The sequence below is a fragment of the Gossypium hirsutum genome, chromosome D01 (assembly GCF_007990345.1).
Source record: "Gossypium hirsutum isolate 1008001.06 chromosome D01, Gossypium_hirsutum_v2.1, whole genome shotgun sequence".
Lineage (NCBI taxonomy): Eukaryota > Viridiplantae > Streptophyta > Magnoliopsida > Malvales > Malvaceae > Gossypium > Gossypium hirsutum.
In genome coordinates, this window is record NC_053437.1 from 27,382,524 (window position 1) to 27,406,881 (window position 24,358).

At 33.9% G+C, this 24,358-nt stretch overlaps 1 protein-coding gene across 2 annotated transcripts; it reads right to left on the minus strand.

Moving 5' to 3' along the window:
• Positions 1-1,285: 1,285 nt before the first annotated feature.
• Positions 1,286-24,091, minus strand: LOC107922075 (ABC transporter A family member 1). 2 transcript variants are annotated; one of them, XM_016851910.2, is made up of 40 exons: positions 23,774-24,091; positions 23,588-23,667; positions 23,342-23,510; positions 23,027-23,106; positions 22,252-22,468; positions 21,572-21,801; positions 21,388-21,448; positions 21,148-21,234; positions 19,648-19,880; positions 19,444-19,558; positions 19,266-19,355; positions 17,918-18,138; positions 17,723-17,835; positions 17,036-17,142; positions 16,117-16,179; positions 15,015-15,101; positions 13,947-14,045; positions 13,673-13,857; positions 13,121-13,175; positions 12,943-13,014; positions 11,280-11,978; positions 10,888-11,066; positions 9,715-9,925; positions 8,458-8,541; positions 7,616-7,657; positions 7,439-7,535; positions 6,720-6,844; positions 6,527-6,631; positions 5,658-5,804; positions 5,079-5,330; positions 4,850-4,985; positions 4,457-4,536; positions 4,248-4,355; positions 3,854-4,004; positions 3,177-3,313; positions 3,023-3,097; positions 2,617-2,920; positions 2,277-2,410; positions 1,951-2,009; positions 1,286-1,582 (listed from the first exon to the last, which is right to left on the minus strand). In XM_016851910.2, exons 1-40 carry the CDS (start codon positions 23,858-23,860, stop codon positions 1,501-1,503), a joined length of 5,658 nt encoding a protein of 1,885 aa, XP_016707399.2. In that variant the 5' UTR covers positions 23,861-24,091; the 3' UTR covers positions 1,286-1,500. The 2 variants fall into 2 exon arrangements, with proteins under 2 accessions (XP_016707399.2, XP_040942420.1); XM_041086486.1 differs by lacking the exon at positions 16,117-16,179.
• Between the last annotated feature and the right edge of the window lie 267 nt (positions 24,092-24,358).

Sequence of the window (24,358 nt, forward strand, 5' to 3'; positions counted from 1 at the left end):
GGAAGGAAACTTCTTAATTCTGGGTTGTTTGATATTGATTCTTGCATGCATGTTAAGTTTCGATAGTTTAATAATTTGATAGGAATATTTATAATTCTTTTAGCTCAAGAAGCGAACAAAGGTCCTAGTGAGAAGGGCAAAGGGCCTACTGCGTAGATCATTGTACTAGAGTTTCTGTGAGTTCCTTTTTACTTATATGTGTTGTAAATTTCTTTAATGTATAAATTGTGTAAGGTCAGAAATCTCTCTCAATAACATATAAATGGTGTTTGTGTTGGTGGTGTCATCCAATGTCTTTAGTTTGAGTATAGTTTGTCCGTATTATGAAGTATAGACCCTCCTTATTGCACAAGCCAATACTACCAATATGTTATATGTGGCATGTGAGATGTGATGACGAAGAAGGGGATTATGTTTGTGATGCCTCGGGTAAGGAAACTATATTGCAAACTAGACTGGCTGATCACGAGAAAACATACTTGGTTAAACAGGAATGATATGAGGAGTTAAGGGGGTGTATGTATGTGGTAGGAAAGCGTGTCTAGTAAAACGTGTTCTCTTTCTCTCTAAAATCAACTTATTTCCCTAAATATCTCATACACAGGCCTATTTCGCCTATTTTTTTATAAAATTTGACATATTTCTTTAATTTCACCCCAAGGTATATCCTGCTGCAGTCCTTGATAAACGAATAGTCAAACGCCAAAACAAGGCCGTCACATAGCTGCTGATCTAGTGGGTAAACACGGAAGCTGGACACCTGAGAAGACTTCACGGTTCTTCAAGCGCAGTTCCCAAATTTTGATCCTTGGGGACAATGATGGAGTTGATGAATAATTTATTCGGCACAGAATTCTTGCTATATATACAATCTGCAACGACTGAATGAAAACAGTATTTTTCTCTTCTCAATTTGAACTCTCTAAATTTCCCAAATTTCTTAATTATTCTCCATTTATTCCATTTCACTTCTCTGTCACATGCTAGCTAGATTGTGACAGATTAAACCTTATGGTAACTTGATCCGATTGATAAAGGAGAAAAAAAATGTTGCTCCGTAGACGTTATTCAGATTACAAGTTAGACGTGCAGGGAAAAAAAAGGATTTAACAATGTCATTGCTCATTCACCGTATTCAATATATGTTAGCATGCGGAATTTCTTCAATAGATATTTAAACTAAACGTATATTCAAATACAAGTATAATCATCTAAATATATAAAAACAAATCTTTATATGCTGCACCTTGACTTCATCTTTTCAGAAAACAGCCAAAAACAAACATGACCATTTACATCCTTAATTCCATTCAAATAAAAATATGAGAACATTAAATGTACGTTTTAATTTGCTTTCAATAATCTCGTAACAAGAAGTTTCTTTACATTTCAATTGTTTGCTTCTCTACTTCTTTTTCTAGCTAATATAATACACAATGCCTGCTTATGATATTCACATTTTACCCTCAAAATCTAGGTACAAAGTAACAAGTTGAGCCTTCATGAATTAGATGCAAAATGATTGAATATAGTCTCAAGAGTTGATTGGCTGATACTGTATTCAGCCATGCCCGATCCATTTCTGACGTAAAAATTTCTAAATTCAGTGAAAAAATCCCCCCAAAATAATATTACTGAATTTATAAAAAGAAACCCTTCAACATTATCACTTTCTTTAAATAATTCTTTGTACTTTCCTTGCACCTAAATAAACACTTATCCTTTGATTTATATCTAAGCTCACTCTTATTTCAAGTGAAAAGTTAATTCATGTTAAGGGTTTACTTAAATAAATTAAAGGTAAGGAGCTAATTTGGGTATGTGTTTAAATTTCCAGGTGCAGAGGAAGTACGTACAAGGGGCTTATTTTAAAAAAAGTGGTAAAGCGTAAGGGATTTTTAATTAGTTTAGCCAAATGAAAAAGGAAAAGGCAGTTTGAGAGATGTTTACCTGTTTCTCTCCAAGTGCCCAAAAACATCTGCTAACGAGAGACCTTCCCTATATGGTAACTGCATTAAAAGTTTTCTGAATCAGTTACTATCACTTGACTAAAAATCACGAATCCGCAATATAATGTACAAAAGCGTGATATATTATTATGTTACTCAAACTTGATAAGTTTTGGGCATGAGTATGTGTTCAATATGAGTATACTCTTTTTATTTATTTCTTTCTTAAAATGATCAAACAATTGAAAACTAGTTGGAAACTAAGGGAGATTGCTTGCTTAGATGTTACGGATGGCGTAAGTAGCTGAAAGTAACTATGAGTTTTACCTGATATTTAACACTTAATCCATTGCAGCCATGGAAAGTTGCACCAGGAAATGAAGAGAGTATAAACGAATCGATGGCTGAAAACTTCTCTCGAGCTAGCCACCACTCGGAAAATATTGGCAATGGTATACCACCTATGGAAACTCATAATAAGTCAAAAATGCTGTAAGAAAGGAAAAATAAACAATGGAGGATGATAACACAATTAAAAATGTCTGTTTTATGCCGAATTTCTATGCAGTATAAATTTAAAATAGTGATAAGAAACAGCATCTTCAAAAAAAAAAAATAGAATCTGCAGTGGATGGATATTAAAGAAACATCAGTCTATCATTTATACCTTCCCGAACCAACTGCTCTGACAACTGTTCACCAAAAAGCCCATCAGAATTTGACCTTGAAGAAATAAGTGTCTTCACTCTTTCTTCATTTCCAAGCCAACGTCCAACAACAATTATCATCTCCTTTGACAAGCTAATTTCTGCAACTGATGCATTTCCAGATGTAATGGAGCCGATGGCCCCAATACAGACTTCAAGATCGTTTAGTAGGCTTCTAGGATGGGAAGGAATGTCAAAGAGCATTTCTTGAATAATGCGGCAAAGATTTTCCAAATCAGAAGCGCTCACTTCAGTGGGTTTAATCTGATTGAAGGTAAGAAGTTAAGGAATTATGAGTTTTCAAGTGTTTCAACTCATATTTGCACATTATTAAATCAACGAATGACATCATATTTAACCACATACCTCCAGCTCAAGATGATTTCCAAACCTTGTTTTTAAGTGCTGGGGACTTCCGATGCACCTTAGCCTGCCTCCAACCTAAATGGCAGACATTGCACATTAAGTGAATGCCAAAAATAATTTTCACAAGGTTTTAGGATGGAAGGAAGATTGGTACCATTATCCCAATTCTGGTACATAGAGCTTGAGCTTCATTCATGCTATGGGTAGTAAGGATCACGGCTGTCTTTCCTTGTCTGGTCGATAGGCGGGATATAACTTCCCACATGAACCTTTTTGCAATGGGATCCATACCTAAAATAATTAACATTAACTAATTGCCAGAAAACAAGGAAAGCTCTAAATATAACATGCTGAACTTTACATAGCATTCCATTCTTAGACAACAGTTAGCTAGACTGTAATCACGCAATACTCTTAAACGATACACAACAGACTAGAAACTGCCATCAAAGGCTATATCCCTGTGTTGATTATAACCAAGAAGTATGTAACAGGGGTAGACATCTGTTTGGAGAATGGTAGTTCCAGAACTCAAACATGCAGTATGTAAGCAAACTAATTTAAGACTAAAAATATCAAGGAGCCTTAGAATAAACAAAGTGAAAGTTTTGGGACGGAATAACATAAAACCACTAGAGAAAATGCAAACCAACGTGCATACAATATATCAAGGGAGCCAAGCCAACATCAAAGATAGATCAGAAGATCTACAAGCTATTTCATAACATTTTAACGTCTAAAGACGGAAACTATTTGCTAGAAAAGGGGAGATGCATGCAAAGCATTCATCAAGTCCTTACAAGAACTTGAGTTTATGTAAGCAGTTTATACCAGTGGATGGCTCATCAAGAATGACAATTGGAGGATCTCCAATCATTGCAATTGCAACAGACAATTTACGCTTGTTCCCTCCACTAAGGGTGTATGATGGTTTATCAGCATGCTTTAGTAAGTCAAACTCCACCAGCTTTTCCAGAACAACCTGCCAAAACAATTACATGCATAAAGTGCATTATGTGATCATTACTGCATCAATATCAAATTAGTATATTGATGCTAGTGTATTAGCTGGTGTCATGCATTGCAGTTAGAGCTTATAAGACTCAACCAGATAAAGCCTCTCAAATTATTGTACCATGTTGAATACTTCAAATCAAACTAGAACCCTTCTACCATACTGATGAGGGACTAAAATGATTAGAATAACTATGATAGATACACATACATCATTCATTCTGTAGTCTAAAACTCCTTTTATCCTTGCATAAAGTTCAAGGTGCTCTTGCACAGTAAGATATTCCAATAAAGCATCAAATTGAGGGCAGTATCCAATCTGTAGGTGATTCATTAAAGAAATTAGTCAAATTCTTTCTGATGAACTATTCAAACTGTTAGATCAAACATGAGTATGATAAACAAAGGAATCTAACTTACATGACGACGGGCAGCCTTTGGATTCGAAGATATATCTTTTCCAAAAATAAAGGCAGTTCCTTCAGTTGGAGATTCTTCTCCTGTATGGTGGAAAAGAAAAAGAAATTGATGTGGTTCAGATGTATTAATATCTTACAATTGCCATAATCTCTAACAGAGTTAAGTTCTCATAAAGATTTATGAACCAGATACTATATAATGTAGCAGAGTTTAAGAGAAAGAAATAGTATAAGTAAATTACTAATAATGATGGAAGCTTAGTCATTGTTCATGAATTCAATTATTCCACAATATTAAGAAACACATTAAGAAAACAGCCAGGCATAAAATAGGCTAATTTGTAGTGTTCTTCAGATAAAATATTGATGTCTAAGCAGGACAAGTGCAGAATACCAGTTAGCATTGACAAAGTGGTAGTTTTCCCAGCTCCATTTGTTCCCAAAAAGCCAAAACATTCTCCAGCCTGAACAGAGAAAGTTAAGGAGTCTACAGCTACTTTTGCACGATGATGATTTCCTCCAGGATACACCTGAGATTGATTGATGAACGTTACTACCAAGCAATAATGAGAGTACGAGAATGACATGACTAAAATCAAGGACAGTAGAGTTCATAGAGATACCTTCTGAAGATTACGCAAGAAAAGAATGGTATTGTCAATGGAACCAGAAAGTACCCTATTTCTTTCTGTTCTTACATCTATGTCTTCATCAAGGTGAACAGAGGTCTCAGAGGAAGATTTCAGAAAAGGTTCTAAAACAGAATCATCACCCTGAAATGGTTTTTTCCTCCACCACTCCATTAGTCTTGCAGGAGTCAATTTACAAGTAGGCAAGAGTTCAAGCCCAAGAGTCAGAAAAAAGTAACCAATGGCCTGTCAAAGAGAGAAAATTGAATGAGATCCAAATCAACTTATCTTAAAGGAAAATGGCCTGTCACATCAAGAGACATGTTTATTTTATTTGAAACTACATCTTAAAGGAAAATCAAGATGAAACAAATGGCTAGGTCTAGAAGTTCTACAAACAACTCCTAGGAGGAATGAAATTAGTTTTCTAGTCAGAACAAAATGGGATACAAAAGGGTAATGATGATTCTCCACATGCACTACTCAACTGTATTCGCCAAGGACCTACTCAAAAATGATGATAAGCATAATAGAAGAAGATAATCAAGCCAAAAGAATGAGAAAGATAATAACCTCAATTCCAAGATAACAAATGGAAGCACCAGTTACATTCCAATCAAAAATCCCATCACTAGATTTATCTTTCATCCCTTGCCGAAGAAGAGCCAGTGAAGCAAGCCCATCGGCAAAGCAGAACCCAGGAGATAATCTGAAGAAATTCTGGAGAAATACATAACTTCTTAGTCAAGTTAACCAATATAGCAAGCAATCTTGCAGGATAGTGAACAAGGTATGAGAGACCGTGTGTAATTTAGGTTCTAATCAGTTATTGACCAAACATTTGAAAGATGTTAGTAGCGTTAATTCTCTCCAAATGTCAGCAAATAACGTTTTGCAAGCTAATATAATTGTGAGGTAAATAAAGGTATTGGAGCAGTCTGAATCATTCAGGAGTATATATAGCACCAAGTTCAATTTAAAACACATAAGCAAGTGCTTACAAATCAAACTTGCTACTAGACTAACACTTGAAACTAATAAATCATTCTTGACATGAGTGACAAAGAATACCCAAAAAAACGAAAATAAGAATAACAGATAAGAAATCAGTGATCTTGAAAAGCCTGTGAGGCAGTGTGAATTTCCATAAAAAAAAGAAGGTTTTAGTTTCAGTTTCATAAATTTATTATTGTTTACACTAAAAAAGTGCCACTATATCTAAACTTGAACGTCAAGATTCAGCTCACTAGCTGAAGGTTAGGTTATAGCAATCATGTCGTCTCTGATGATAGAATATTAGTGATATTGAGGAAAAGAAAAAGTTGAAAGTAGTCTACTTTTTTTTTTTTTTTTGCCAACGAAATAAGTTTACATTTATTTATTCTGAAACATAGACAATCATAGCAACTGACAATCTAACTACTGAGCTTAAAGAAACCGACCTTCAGAAAAGAATTTGCAGTTGCAGTTGTTTTTATAAGCCCCATGATAAATGAAATAACCATGAGAATGAGTCCTGTGAAAAAGTGGATCAGGAGAACCACATTCTGCCCATGCACAACAACATTTTTTTTGTTATTAACAAACTGTCTTAAATGCTGATGATATAACCATGAGAAAAGAATGTTACCCTACCTGGGCCATAGAGTGGTCAGAGAAGAAGAACGTAAGACAATATGTTGATGATGCAATTGCAAGACCATACTCCAGAAACATGATGACAGTTGGCAAGAAGCCTCTTCCAATGAATTGATCAAGACCTACAGAACCAAATTAAATTTACGTAACAGCTTAAAACGAAATTAAACAAGGTAAATCTGCATGACAAAGTGATGATATAACATGGAGAAAAAGCTGGATAACTCATTGAGTCAAGTTACATATCTCATGAGTCATGCACCAAGTGTCAACTGTCATGAGGTTGGATATAAACAGCCAAGTAGCATCTCATTTTTGTTGGTAGAAAACTTAGTACTATCTTTTTCAAAATTATTTATTTGCAACAAATTATCTTATGAATAATAGCCGAAAATCTCTGAGAAACTACTGCACATGAGTCCACATTCAATACTTTCCAGGGATGTGGAAGTCTTATGGCACTTCAGAAAATACAAAGCGAAATTAGATTCCATCATTGTTGATATTTAATATCTCTCGTTAATTAATAGAAAATATACAAAATTCAATACATTTAATTACTATCTTGGATATCTAGCAACTCCCGAAGCATTTTGGAGGCTCAACATGTTCAATGAATGCATGACAGCCAGTAATAATCAATAATATGAGCATTATCAGTATATTTTTGCTTACATGAGAAGAATACAATTAGGAATGCAAGCATAGTAACATACCAAACACATAGAAGAGAACTATGGCAAAAGTTGAAGGAAATAAGAAACTGATGAAGTCCCATATGTACGTTGAAACCCAATATGAAATTACAGAAACCTGAGAAAAAATATTTTATAATGAAATACATGTACTGCTTAAACAAATTTAGTTGGATTATTGGGTGAAATAAAACATACACCACTGATCAGTTGTTGGTGCTTAGCTTTAACTTCCTGTTCCTGCATCAAATAAGACAGCTGAAATCAGGGATGAACCTTTTTTCCACAAATATGCAAGTTTTCAATGCAGACATAACTGAGGTATGAGCTTCAATAGCAGTTGTCTATGTTACATGCAGAGATAAGTGAATTAATCAGAGAACAAAAATATTTCATCTAGAGACAAACAACTTTTTAGTTGCTATACATTTGACTGAAAGGGATTGGAGGGATGAAATAGTAAATGCAGAAAAAGACTTACACCCAGTAAACATGAGATTATGAAGAGTAGAATTTAGACAGGGAACAGTACAGAGGAAGCAAAAGCTAAATAGAAGGGTTTGATAGAAAAGGTCAGATCCCCATTACTACTCAAGAAAGTTGTACTTGACATTCTCCTAGGAAACAAGAAAACCAAACTGGCACCCTCAAACTAAATTTGATGAGCGCAACAGAATGCACGACCTATGGTACTGAATCCTGGAAACACTTGCATTAGCCAAATGTTGGTCCACCATGAAATCTATGAAACATAATTCAGCCAAAAGGAAAATAGACTTTGTACTAGCCAAACCTCATTAATGAGCAAGTGAAGGTTTTCTATGAATATGAAATAGTATTAAGAAAGTTCCTACTTTATTTCCTTCTCTTTTTTCCTCTTTCTTATTCTTATCTCTAGATCACTAAAGAAAAATGAGCCAATAAAAGGACTAACTGAATTTTCAACAAAGGCAAACAACTTCGTCTTTCCACATCTACAATTTATTGTTTGTTATTGAGAATAACTAAGTATCCTATGATGCCGCAACCTAGGATTATACCTTTACGAGGGGAACAGCAAATGAAGCAGGAATGAATGAGAAGGCTATGTTAACAATAATTGCAGCAGAGAATGCATCCAGATCCTGTAAAATGTAAATGATAAATCTAAGTGAATATCCAGCAGGTGTGGTTAAACAAAATGAAAAAAGAAAATCAACGAGCAGTACATCATTTAGAAACTAAAATATTGGTTTAAAAAGTGCAAAACAGAGACTCAAGAGCAATTCATTTATTTATATTTGGAGATTTAGGCAAACTAGCAAGCACACAAGTAAACCATCAGCTTGGATGCGAGGTCCACTTCAAATGTACTAGTTAGAAGAGAGATAATGTACTAGTTAGAAGAAAGATGCTCGTCTTAAAGGATCAAGGGTAAAGAATGGCTCAGGGTATGCCAACTGCCTCCATAAATAAACTTACTGGTACCTTCCATCCAACCTAGCCCCAGTGATAACCCCTCCTCCTCCCTTCCTTTCCTTAATAGAACAATTGTGTGCATTCCTTTGATGATTTATTAGACCTCCCACATTTTTCTCCCTTGGTAAATTCCTTGCAGTAGTTCATCAATATTATGAAGAAGCGCGCACACACAAAAAACACACACAAAAAAAAAATCTCTGATTTGAAAGCATTTACATGCATGTTAGAAACATTTTAAACATTTTAATCCCTCATTTTTTCTCACATAAATATTCCTAGTACCAATTTGTCAATATTCAAGATGGCAGAAAACAAATTATTAAGATCTTCTTCAGAGGCGAATTTAAGGGGGTCAGGCAGGGGCCTTGGCCCCCCAAAAAATAAAAAATATTCAATTTAGTCCCTTTCTAATAATGGAAATTTAAGTTAATATATTGTAAATTTGCACTTTGGCCCCTCAAAAAATGAAAATTTTCTGTTTAATGCCTTTAAAAATGATGAAATCATAAAATAATAAACGATAAAATTATATTTTGACCTTTCAAAACTTATAATTTAATTTCAGCTCCCACTAAAAAAAATTTTGGTTTCGCCCCTGATCTTATTAGTTTTTCTTTTCAAAAAGCAAGAATGTTAATTTTATAACATAACATCTACCCTAAAACCAAACAGAAACAGGTAGAGAGATTGTTTTATGTGTGAACTTTAAAATCCTAGGGTACCCCAAACTTAAAACTGTGGAACTTATTTTCTCAGAAATTAACACAAAACATTACAGGGTGTAAATATATGTCGAAATTGCAACCACATATTATATTAATAGGAGAGAAGCTTACATGATGCTGTAAACGCTGGCTTTTTGTCATCGGAAGAGGATGATTACGTGCTCGAATCGTCATATTTTTGTCGCTAGTAGCAAGCCTAAGAATTGCAGAGTTCATCAAGTTGATAAAGGTTGGAGCAGCATGCTGACAAGAACTATTGTGCAATACAGTATACCCCAAACTCCCATCATCATACTGCTCATCCATCACAACTGCCCCATACCTATCAATACAAACATAAAAGATAAAATATATATATATTTAAAAAAGTAACAAACATGCTTTAAGTAAGCGATTCCAATCCCAGTTGCCTTCCATCATATTGGAATACTCAAACAGAGGAAAGAAACTACAGAAAACTAAAAGTTTTAGGCACATTATTCAACTCCTGATAGAGTAGGCTGAAACTAGAGAAAAAACCATAAAGCAAAAGAGAAAAGGCATGTGAACCCAAGTTGGAGATAATGCTGATTCCAAAATGGCTTGCCAATCAAACTTAAAATCAGAAAAATAACACAATCAGAAAACTAATGGCAAAAGAACCCAACTCAAAAACCTTAATTGAACTATTTCGGCTTGGTTTCATGAGTTCTTTTCTATGTTCTGCATACAAAGCAGCAGCATCCTTATGCCACATGCAGCAAAGTCCCTTTTACCTATTTTACTTAATCTCTTAGATCTACCATTTCTGCATAATCTACTTGAAATAAAGTAACTCCTCTAAACTCATACCAAACATGCACACACAAAAAAAGGCAAATGCAGTTTCACTTTGAGATATCGAAAAATATAAGCTCAAAATATGAAAAACATTCCACACCAATTAAATCAAAAGGCTTGACATGTCTAACAACAAATATAAAAGGCTGGACTCTGTGCTAGTGAGGCTTGAAAAATACATCTACAGCTGTGAAAATAAACACAATCTTAAAAGAGAACAAGCAATAATAAATTCTCTTATTAAAGAGACAAAACTGAAAAAAGTACAAATAAACAAGTGTTGAAAATATGATAAACAAAAGCTTTTAGAGGGCATAACCATGCAGTGATGGACTTTGCATGCTACAAATAATTTAATGTTTCTCACAAAAATACAACATGATTACTATCAAATAAGACATCTTCTGCATCAAGACCAGATAAACAGAATATAAGAAAATAATTTTGTGATTAAGGAAGATCTACCTTGACTGGTATGATTCGTTAAAGCTAGACATTAGAAATTCACTCATTGAAAGCAAAACAGGTCCTAAAGTTGGTCCTGCTGCCTCTACAGCATCGGCTAAAGCCCTTTCTGAATCAGGAAATTTGTATGAAGTCGGTTTAAATTTTTGAATCCACCCTCCTTCAACATTTTTTGCCACCTGCAGTTGACAGCTTTAGAGAGAGGAATCGTATCTCTTATAATGTCACCATCAAAAGAAGCATGAGAAGCATGATAGTATCATGACTTAAGTAGTATACTACTTTGTACCAAAATAATAATAAAGCAGTATACTCTGCTCATTCTAATGAAATCAGAAAATAGAACTCAACAAAAGTTTGAAAAAAAAAAACAGAAGGAAAGAATAACAAACCTCTTTTGCAATAGGCCAGGACAGATCAAATGGAATTGGACCACCACCACCAGAACCACTTAAAAGAGGATTAAAAAGTGAAGTGGTGAATGTCACAGACTGCTGCTCAGGATGTGGCTTAAGCTTGAGAAAAAGAAGACCAAAAAGCAAGAAGATCACAGGAATCAAAAGCTGAAAAACAATTGTTTTGCGGTCTCTTCGTGCAGAAACAGCTCTCTTTATGAGCAACGCCTTAGAATGTTGCCAAAAGATTGACCTAGAAATCATGCAACAGCTGCAGCATTGCATACTTAAGAAGTGCATGAAACTTAGAAATATAGAAACAAATAGACCACAAAATCTGGTCACTATGGAAGATATGCCCTCAATAATCTTTTTATAACTTCCCGAAAGCTTCGCATAGGAAAGTCTTTTGGGCACTTGCTCGCCAGAAGGAATAGAATCAATTGAAACAAAATTATTTCCCTCTTGGACAGATTCAGCTTCATCAAAGTCGCACCCAGCAACCCTCAAGAACACTTCCTCCAAGGTTGTAACAGATATGCCATAACTTTCAATGCCAAAATAATTTTTATCCTCGCTAATGCTTGTTTCTGAGTTAGAAACTGATCTTCCTATACAACTCTCAATCTCCCTAAACATACTTTCAAAGACTGATGAAGCTGCCAGAGGAAGCTTGAAGGAAATTTCAGTTCCAACCTGGAAGATAATAAACAATTATATTACACAATATAGAACATATATATTTTCAGACCCACTTTTACCAGAACTATCATCATGGACAAAGAATTCTGAGTTATGGTTCACTTTCACTTTGTCCGTAATTATAGCTAGCTATAGTTTCCTTCTATTTCTTCACCTGTTTGCACATTTTTGCCGGTATAAGATAGAACTAGCATTACAGAAACTTCAGCTCTATTTGGATTTAGAAAACAGAGGCCATTTTCATTTTCATTTTCATTTTCATTTTCATTTTCATTTTCATTTTCTTGAGAAATGAAGAACACAAGAAAATGTGTTTGGTTGAAAATTTTAAAAACTTTCGGAAAATGAAAATTTGTGAAAATTAGAAAACAAATAAGTTGTTTTCATCATTTCCACTAAAAATGCTTTGCAAATTGGAAAAGTTGAAAACAAGGGTTTTTCTTTAGCTTTAATTGTAATTTATGAATTGCCCCTAGTTCAAATCCATGTATACACATTTTTCCAACATTTTAAATCTCAAATCTCGGACCCTGGTTCAAGTCCTATAATTGTAAGAACTTTTTTATTTTTATTTCTCATTAATCTATTATGAGAAAATAGATAAAAACACTTTAATTATTGGAAAAAAAATATTTACCAAAAGTATTTTCCAACTTTTATAAGCAAAAATTATATATTCCACCCTGCCTTCTTTACATGTAACAAAACCATGGCATTACAAGCCTTCAGTAACAAGCAGATACACTAAACAATAATCAGAGATCTTTCTATTAACTCCTAAACAATTCAGACTCATTGAGGAAAGAATACCCAGTAAAAGATTGACAAAAAATTCAAACAAAATAGTTAGCCCGTTAAGCATTAGGTGTAGACAGATACGATGTTATTACAGAAGACTACTCCTTAGATTTAACATTAAATTAATTTAATACAAATACAAAAGCATAAAAGCATGTACCTCGCTAACACATGTAGCTGATGGAACATATCGATAAACAATATCAGCAGCTATAGAAGCAGTTGGTGCACCCTGAGAGGAAAATGAATAGTCAAACCACCAAGGATGACATGAAAATACATAAAAGTAATAGTTCAACAAAATCATAGGAGAAATAATAATAAGAACAGAAGCCAACCTTCACTAATGTAAGAGTATAACCAACACCATACTGATGCTTCAAGAATAGGGAACTGTTACAAAATAGGCATTAGAAATTATGGAACTGGTGCTAAATATTTCCAACAAAATAACAAAAAAGGTTCTGGCCAAAAAATAAAAAATAACATAAAAGGTAACATCTTGTACAATACTTTTAGCCTATAATCAAGTGTAAAATCCCGCATTATGAAAGATGGTGTTCATGTATTAAGGGTGAGAAAAACAATAGTAAGAAGGTAGAGAGATCAATAAATAATTTTATTTTAATTTTATATTGGTCGGAAGAAATCCCAAATCTTTAGTGCCCTTCATCTAGATGATTCATACAGTGTCAGCAGTCTTGCAGGAGTCCCAAACTACTAGACACTAATAATTTCAAATCCTTTTCAAAAGCAAGAGCACAAATTATATCTCTGTTATTTAGTTTTGGAAAAATGTGATCCATAATGCCTGATTTCTGATTTCTTTCAAGGAAAGCTTTTCAAAAAAATTGGTCTTATGGAGAAAAATTTTGGTTAACAATATCAACCTTCCACAGCATTTCAAAGAACCATCAGCCATGATGGCTATCCGATCCCCCAGTTCATCAGCCTCATCCATTGAGTGTGTTGTTAGTAATATTATTCTTCCCTTCTTTATTTTTTTTATTAACTGCCAAGTCAAGCGCATTGAATATGGATCCATGCCACTAGTAGGTTCATCAAGAATAATAACCTGTAATAAGAAAAGAAGAAAAAAAAGAATTAACAATGACAACTTCCAGAATCAAGAAATATTAATCATGACCTGGAACAATTTCACACCTTACTATTTCCTATCAATGCAATTCCAAGAGATAATTTCCTCTTCATACCACCAGAAAGTGCCCGCACAACAGTGTTCAGTTTATCCGCTAAACCAACCTAACCATAAAAGTAGCAGTTAAAAAATGCAGCCATCCAAGGGACAGTCATAGAGAGAGAGAGAGAGTAGACACCATGTGAAAGGTCCTTTGGACTTTAAGATTGAGACAAAAAGGCATATCAGATTCCTTTTTCTTTTCCTTATAAGAAATCTAAAACAAATTTCTCAGATGATTGAATTCACAGAGTCCCAAAAGAATTAGAGATTTCTGTTATGTGTAACCCCTAGAATTTTTGCAGAACACATTTATAAAAAATATATATCAAATTAATTGATTCAGATCCTATCATATTAAACAGTTCATTTTCAGAAAGCCTCACAGTGCAGAATACACTGTCTATACAAGGTCCCCAGCTACCCTCAGTTCAATTAAAACCTCTGATGCATATAGAATCCGAGCCCAACAGAATTGCAATAAAAGAACTATTCTGAGGATTAGGTATTAGGTATTCATCAGATAAAAGAAAAGTTAATAAATAAAGGCAAACGAATCTAATTTGAACATAAGGCTACAACAAACTCAACAAAAATGGGTTAATGCCACATGGAAATCCACAGTTCAAAAACACCCAAACCTTATAAACCTAAAACAACCTGAAATTAAACAATTAACCTTAAACTGTTATGAAAGCTAATTGACCTAAACATTCAGCTGCTCTTGAAAACTTAAATTTGAAAGAAGAAATTTGGATTTTAAATATAAGAATTAAAGAAATAATTCATAAAATGATGATTTTCTTGATATCAAATTTAATGATTTGCTGTATCTCTATTTAGTGATGGACTTTATGGACTTTGAAGTTTATCTATTTATACGCTATAAAATACACTATTGCAATTTCATGTTCTCAAGCATAGCTTCATAGATTTCAAAATAACAGATCTCATTTGCTGCTCTATAAAAATGAAAATAAAGATTCAGAATACTAAGTGAAGATATGAACATGAATCCAGCAACAGGAACTCACTTCATCAACCATCTCAGTTACAGCACTCTCTAAACCATCCTCCTTCACACCCTTCAATATAGCAAACATTTCCAAATGCTCTCTGACCTGAAAATAGGAATCAATCAAAATATCAAATTAATCTTTGCTACTTCAAGTCACCATAATTGCCAATCAGAAACTTCAAAGAATGTAGAGATATCAAGGAAATGAAACAAAATTTGGAAATCTAGATTTTTCAAAAGGAAGTTGCGTGCAACAGGATTAGAGTTAGTTTACAAGAAATTATTCTACCGTGCAAAATTTAAGCATGCTAACTTCCAAAAACAGCATCAGAAGAAGGCTTACAAAAACTGTTGTAAGGGAGGATAACCATTTCAGTTGAGGGAGACAAAATCTACAAAATAGATGGGGGGGGGGGGACTTCTAGTATCAATGCCATATATACAGACCTACATTCTCGACTCTACCTTTTTCTTAAAATACCTGTGTTGAACACTTATTCGACACCTCAAAGTGGAAACTAATACAGGCATCAACATTCCACTTAGTAACTACCGGACCAATTCCTGTGTCCAAAACTTAGTCCCAAGTTCGAGAAACATATACATACACCTATATGACTAAGATTAGTGGGCACATACATATTATTTGCATTTACTTATGGATGCCCATACACACATTGAGATGAATGAAGAAAGATCTTACAAATATAATGATAACCCCATGACTCAAAATATTTCCAGTACCATCTAATGAGTAATGAGAGAAAAATGAACCAGAACTGAGTAGAGTTTGATATGAACCTGCATCCAAACCTATATAACCACACAGCTTTTTCATAGACATGTGATAAAAAGGATAAAACATGCAAAGCAAGACAATGTAAGAAAGAATAATCAAATAGATGTATATCATATTAGCCTCCTTGTGGCAAAAGCTTGTTTCTTCTACCATACAATCCAAAAGTGCCCTTGAAGTAACATTTGTTATGCATGAAGAACCAAATTTTTAACACTTCTGGCATGCACTTAGAATGCTCAACGTGAACCAATTTAATTAAACAAAAAATACCACAAATTTAAATATGTACAAATACAAAATTAGAAGATGCTTCTCTTACAGTCAATTCTGGGAAAAGGATATCATGTTGTGGACAGACCCCCAATCCCTTACGTATCTCTTTCTACAGGACAGACACATAATAATAATAACATTAGGAGAAAAAAATACAGCAAAAGAAACAAAAGTGATTGAAAAAGAAGAATGAAAATAAAATAATAATAATAATAATAACGTTGCGACAATAAAACTTAATCAGCTTAAAACTTATTTCAAGTAAGTTGAGAACCTGACAAGGCCGAAGCACCATATATCATAAAGATGCAACAAACTCAAAGTTGCTTAGACAATCTCAATTACCATGCATTCACTAAATAGAAAGGAAGAAAATACATAAAAGGGATCCAGGCCAAGGTGCATTTTAGAAGAGAGGGATAGACTAGAGAGTTGTTATTATGCATAAAAGAGCCTAAATATCATATTATCTAAAAATCTTATGATCATAAATGGATCTAAAACCAGCTGCACATACTTGAAAGATCATCAGTCCTGTTTGTTATGAAGTCTGACAGGACTACAAATTTGACAATAAAACCCACAAAAGAGAAACAACAGGTGGAATCACTAGGTGAAGTTTTCAGTTTCAACAATATTAACCAGGATAATATAAAAGATAATTACAAAAGCACTTTACATGCTTCGGACCCTTCAAACAAATTGCCCACCTCAAAGTAAGATGCTATTGAATAAATGTTGACTCCAAATATTGTCTGTTTAACCAATAGACCAGATCAAAACACCATAATGCAGCACTTACAAGCCACTGTGCCACTAAGAAGAACAACCATAAACAGAATGGAAGCTTGCAGTACAAGCCACACAAGAGCTTAGCCAAACTCCTTTACAAATATTAATCAAGAAGGCATACAGCATAATCACGTTGACAGAACAGTGGAAACACCATGAAAAATACAACATACCATGTCTGTTAGAATACTTTTTCCAAGCACCAAGGCATCTCCAGATGTTGGGGGAAGAAGGCCAACAAGCATGGATATTGTGGTACTTTTACCAGCTCCATTGTGCCCTTTAAAATAATAGCACAAAATTAATAGAATTGACATCATCAAATGCAATATGGAGATTCTATATATGGACAAGATTTCTTATCAATGCTACATGCCAATACATAAGAATCATACAGAAAAAAAAAGGGATCTTATGTGGAGAAGAACTAAAGCATCATATCCCCATTAAAGGATATACACAACTATATAATGCAGCCAATGGGTTGATCTCTCACGAACTAGTTCTCCTCTCACATAGAAAACTCAGATAAGCTTCTAAATGTTTCAATGAAATACACACCCGTCAACTGCAAATCGGGATATAGTAAAAAGGTAAATGATTTAACAGCCTAATTATCAAAGGCTTCTTTAAATGAAATCAAATGGTTGGACGTAACAATAGGAGGCAGATCCTACCACTGCCCCTGAACAAAAACTTCAATGATCAATACACTAGCAAAACCTACAAGCCCTTACAAGAAGAAGCAACTTTAGGCTATTGGAATTCCAACAATCAGTTCCAGATCTGATAAAATAGATTGCAGTTTAGGAGAAGACAAGGATGTGACAGATATTGAGGTGTGAAAGTTAGTTACTCACCAAGAAGAGCTAGAATTTGATTTTCATACAAGGTTAACTGTAAGGAGTTAACAGCACAGCACTTCCCTTTCTTGGTGGCATATACCTTATGCAGGTCCTTTATTTGGATACATCTGCATATCTAGCATTATATTGAATGAGCAAAACCAATTAAAATGAACAAAATAAGAAAGCATATAGTTTGAGTACATGCACCTGCCATCGATTTCTTGTTGTTTCATCTCCAAGCTTATTGCTTCCACAGCTGGTCCACACATATCCTTTCTAGGAAAGATGTTTTTCCTTTTGGAGATTGTATCATTAACTCTTACTTCATAACTGGAAACATGGTGTTTTATGGCACTTCTCTTTTTCCAAAAGCATTTTTGGAACATAAAGTTCCAAGGATAGCGAACTCCATTTTCACTGGGAAGAACCTGATCCAAGGAACATTTCATTGTGCATAAAATATTCTAGAGAAGGTAGACAAGGCATAACAAACCCATAGATCTGGAATACTTCCATGTAAGATTCTAGTCAACCAAATTAACTAGAGAATACTTCTACAAAGCTGCTTAATTAAGATATTAAATTAATTGCTACAGCATTGAATATTGTAAAAGATACTAGGAACAAAATTTTTGACTTCTAAGGATTATAACTAAAAAAGATACACTAGATCGAGGTATACCTGAGACATATAATAAATATATATTAGTCCCTTCTAATTATTATAACTTTGGAAGAAAAATTTCTCCAAAAAAAGAACTTTGGAACAAAGAAAATCTCCGTCATAGACAGAATTCAACAACAAAACTTCACGTGACAACCCGTCGGCTTGAAAATACACGTGACAGATATTGTTGGAACCATCGGTTTGATTTTATGATAACAAAACACTTTAAGTGATACTGAGTTACTTTGTGATTTGTGCAGGGTTTAAACTCATTGATTAAATATTTTTATTTGGACAGTGAGGCAAGATCAGCAAAATATAGTTTAATCTTGTTCATTAAAAGGTTTGATTTGATTACCGGTATCAAAGAATTTCTTCAATAGAAGTGCTTCTGAAATGACCATCCTAATTTTAAAACCAAACTACAATGCAGTTGTTAGGGGGATTGTTTAGGAAATCCATAACTTGGACTTGGGAGTGTCAAGATAAAGGACATGGGTTTAGAGGAATACAAAACATTCACCCTTATTATGTCTTTACTCCCTTAGTTACTTCATATCCAGCTTATCCTTGCAGTTTAGTTTGGGAATTTGCAATCTTTTCTTAGATTTTCAGTCATGAAATTCAACCAGCCTTTTATTATGTTGCCATTCTTTGGGAACTAAGAATTACCAGAGCACATTTAAGATGTAACACAAGAAGGTTAGCTTAGAACAATGTTTTAACTCTACTATCAGCAGAACTATAACTAAAAAATTTCCCTTTATAAGGAGTAATTCTCCCTCTTGTTCTCCAATATATGCATCATAACCAGTGTACTAGGATAAAGTTGACAATTAGAAACCCTTGAATCAAAAGAGAAAAGAAAAATTGTGTTTTAAGAGGTACCTTATCTAGGTACAGACCAACAACGCAGTACAGCAATGTGTCAAACAACATCATTAGAAGGCAAACCAAAAAGTTCACTCCAGATGATCCCTGCAGCAATGATAATTTAAGTTAAAAACCAAAAAGAACCAAGATTAGATAACTAGCAGAAAAAAAAATTCCCTCATACAGAACATACCCGCCATATGTTGCTCCAACGAAGCCCTACATGTGCTCGTTCATAGTCAGCAAAATTAATAGATCCAAGTGCAAAGGCCGTAGGGGACAGGAAAGAGGCAATGACCTTTAATACCCTGTAGTAGAAAATGTTTAGTGAAATCGCACACATAAAAGAAAGAAAAAAGATCAAAAGCATAAGGCATGTCCATTGCACAAGACTTACATCGCAACTGCCTCATCATTGACAGTGTAATAAGGAAAGAAGGCTCCAAGAAAAGAAAGAGTTCCAACTGCAACAGCAGTCTTTGTTCGTGTAAAGAATGTGGAGATCAAAAATGATAGCATGATCGCACTGAGTCCAAATACAAAGAAATACACGAACACTACTGTCTTGTCACTATACTTGAAAAGGTTATCCATGGTACAAACTGTAATGATCACAGATGAAATAGCAAACTGCAAATGGAATCAAATTAAATTAACATGAGAATCCCAGAAGTAATGATTCCCAAGATAACTCACCACCACAAATGTATTTTTGCATACATAAATCCTAACTTAGAAACCGAAAGTAACAAGTTCTTAAATCATGAAAATGATAATATTAATCAAATTTTCTATGCATCTTCTGGCTCTCTAGTAAAGTAGGCATGATTTATAAAAGAAAACTGAACATAAATTCCATGGCACGACCAGACTACAAAAACATATTCGATACATTGCTCTTTAAAATTATATAAGGCTCCTAAAGTCAAATAAATTCTTTCCATTTCTCAACCTAAATGTGTTGTACCAGAATATATTACAAGCCTCCTCCCACAGATACCATTGTCATCCTTTTCTAATCAACCACTAAAACCATTGCTGAAGCAAGAGTAACCACATCAAGAGCAATTACCAAAACAATCTATACGTTTTCTTATTACTGCCACCGTTATGGTAAAACTTTTGCAATCCATATCATTTACTGTAGGTAGGAGGATGGCTACTTCAGAAGTAAAGTCACTTTCTAGATGAAAAATATGAAAGTAAAAATAACATTCTTAGTAGATTATGGCCTCATCATTGAAGCAGCTCTGTTACCTTGAATGGACATTTGAAACTGTGAAAATGCAAAATTAAAATTAACCAACGCTTTTTAGCATCTTTAATTACAGATTAAAAAGAGGATAACATAAAGCTTCATGAATTACACATTAAAATGGAATTCAAATATAGATGTATGTACTTTGCATCTTGCATAATGCACACTGAAGGTAAAGTAAGCAACATACTGTGCATCCACCACAAACAGATAAAAACCAGAAAAGCATAAGAATTCTCTACTAACTCGGACAAGTAAAATTTTCACAATATCACAGTAACCAGAATTACTTATTTCCCATTAAAAACCATGAACTTTTTTCCCTAGACTCAAATCAGAATTCTGCCACTTAACATGCTACAATCAAATATCAGTTCTGATTGAATAGTTGAAGTATATGTAGGAAAATTAACACTTTATCTAATCTCAAATGAAAGTTTTGCCAGCTTAATGAAAGAGCAATTGATCCCCACAAACAGCTTTCCATACATTTATAACCTAAATGATCAAATCAAGAAAAAAAATTCAAACAGAAATAAATAATAATAACAATAGAAAACAACCTCACACTCCATCAAAAGTACAAAGAATGGAAAAAATACATGATTGTTCACTAGAAGTTCACAGCCAAAAATTAACCTGAAAAGCATATGTAATGAGCCAAGAGAGATGGAATATCCCATCTTTCAATCCCATCATATAAAGACCCTCTCTTATCTTCTGCTCCTGAAATGTTGGAAAGGAAAATGATTTAGAGCTTAAAAAAATAAAAATAAAGAATATCTTCTATATCAAAAATGTTAAGAACTGAAAACAAATAGAAGCAGAATTAAAAATATTAGATATGTATAAATTATAACTGTTATAGTCATTAAAAACCTTCTCAAACACAGTATAGCTGATCAGGCGAGAGATTGGATAGAGAAATCCCAACAAATACCTATTCATTCCAAAGGCAGGGCAACAATAAACAATATATCAACATGTAAGCCAATGAGAAAACTTTTTTTGATGTAAAATTAATAAAGATTAACACAGAGACATTAATTCAAGAGGCACATACAACAGGCCCAAGACGCTCTTAATGATGGATTGGAACTCATCATCTGTGTATTCTCGAGTTGGGAAAGGAGCTATTCTAATATTTGAAGGGCTAAACTGTGTCCAAGGTAACCCGAGGGATGATGTTACACCGGTTGAGCGCAATGCTCTTATTTCTATATCTTGACTAGCAATGCCAGATTCTGTTTGCTGAGCAGCAAATATGATAAATGAATCTAAAACCTGCTGGAGCTGCAGAAAGTATAAAAGTATCAACAACTATAGCAAGGTATACTTCATCAAATTTGGGATGATAACTGAAGTACGACCATATTTTCACAATGTAGAGAATATGGCGAAAGAAAAAGGAAGATGAATAGATGAGAAAAAATCAGAGCACTCAAATGATGCATTAAGAGGCGGGGGACTCAATGAAGCCCGTATTCTGATAAAAAGGAAGCAAAGGAAAGGCAACATTTGATGATGTATAATATATAAAAGTGCATGCACATTAAAAATCTATTCTATCATTCAAAATTATGGTGCTGGAAATTGAAAAAAGAACAAAAAAATCCATCACCATTATTCATCAACTCTAAGGATAAGCATAAACTGAGAAAAAGAATATCAACGAAAACCGTGAACCCAAGGAAACAAAATGTGACATTAGAATACAGTTAAGGAGGAGCTATTGGTTCATACAGTCAAAAATCCACTGAAGCTGTATTGCATTGTTGGTATGATATTAACACCCAATTCCAAGTCATTGAGGTAAGGGCCGTTAGTGTCCATGATACTTTTAACATCAGGAAATCCAGAGAAAGCCCATGTGTGATTGAGGCGAATACTATAATCAAACAACTGAGGACCTTGATTATGAAATACCACTGCTCCTTTAATTTTTGGATTTGAGCAATTCCTAGACCAAGATAAACTCAAAGTTAATGAAGTTTTCTCACATGAGAAAAAGATATTTTAGATTATGAACAGCATCCAATGTAGGCAAATGTGAAGAGGGAATATCTGAAAAGATGAACAACAGCAGAACACTAAAGCCACCTCATAACAATACAATATAGAATAACTGTGAAGGTTCTCTGCACAACCTTTTTGTTTTTTTGGACAAGGTAATTAAAACATGTCTAACCACAAGATTCTAGAAGAATATATTAGAAAAAGGAAACAGGCCAACACTTATGTAAGGACTTCCTAATGCTCAGGATGTGATGAAAAAATATCTGTAAACCATTTAAGTTATAAGTTTTACCTAAATTCAAGATTATGTTAACTGCAATCATAGTTATTAAATTTAAAGTCCTTCAGAGCTATTGGAGAAGTGATCCCCGTGGTAGAAGTAACCAAAGTGTATGCTCCCCATTTAATTCTCTTAAAACTGTTCATGTCAACAGAGAAGCACATAACAACAATCGGCAAAATGCCCTGCTATCAATGCCATAGTAAAAAGAGTTCAACTTACCTGAAATCACAAGTACCATACAGATCTGACTGTATATATGTATCCAGCTCGAGCTCGTCATTGTATATTTTTGAAACTAGCTGCAACCAGGAAACCAAGTTTCATAAGAGTAAGTGATAAAATGACTGCAACAAAAAAAACAGGGAAATTGCTAATTACAGTAAAAGTAAAAATCCAAAAAACAGGGATTGTAGCTCGCATGCAATAGCTAAACTATAACCTGGCTACAAGGAAGATTAAAAAATGAAGAATAAATAAGTTTATTGCCAACATTCATAACAGCTAGATAAACAAAAACAAACCAATAAAGAGTACCTGCAATAAGGGAAATTTGATGGAAATTAAGTTAACCATCTGCCTTGTTTGTTCAGTATCAGGTGCAAAGGCTATACACTCTCTTTTGGCCAACAATAACTCCAAAACTTGTTGGAAATTAGGGGATATACCTTTGCCTATCTCCACAAACATATCTTTCCTTATATATCTAAATCAATTCAATAGCAATCAGTTCATCATCATCCATTCATAAAACAAAAATTAAGAAGAGAAAACTTGACATACGGTTGAGCTGGATGAATTTGAGTATCAACACGAGTCCTTATACCAATCAACAACAAAATTACGATCGTAGGAAGTAAAATCTGCAACACGACAACAAACAAACAAATAATCAATCAATGAATAGAAGATAAAACTGAAGAATTTAAACAAGAAATTAGCAACAAACAGAAAACGAAGAAGTGAAACCTCAGCAGCAGTGATAAAAGGGTGACGAATCTTAAGAAGCCAGTTTTTCCGAAGCATAGCTTTGAGTTGTCTCTTAGAAGTCCCCATTTTTTTTTTTTTACTTTTTCTTTTGTTGAATTAAAGAAACTGAAAAATCAATATTCAAAACCCTGGAAGACAGTTAAAGAAGCTGAAAGTGAAGAAAAGGGAAGAGAGAGTAAGTGGCGGAGGAGGAGGAGGAGGAGGAGGAGGTGGCGAAACAGCAACGCTTCCCTTTTTTGTTAAAAGTGGTGGCCACTGACGCCATTTTGGAAATTGTAAAAAGCAATGTTAAAAACAAACAGGGAATTGTGAAAGGGAAGAAAGACTACTAAATTAGTAATTTAATTTTTTAAGGTTAAATTTGGTATTAGTCCATGTACTATATATAAGTTGTGATTTAGTCTATGTATTTTAATTTCATCAATTTTAATCCTTGTAATTTTAGTTCTTTAAATTTTAGTCATGATTCATACAATAATAGTCATATCATTAGGTCATATTCTGCTAGTAGCTCATATTATCCGTAAGCTATGGGTTCAGTTTATGTTTTGTAATTTGATAATT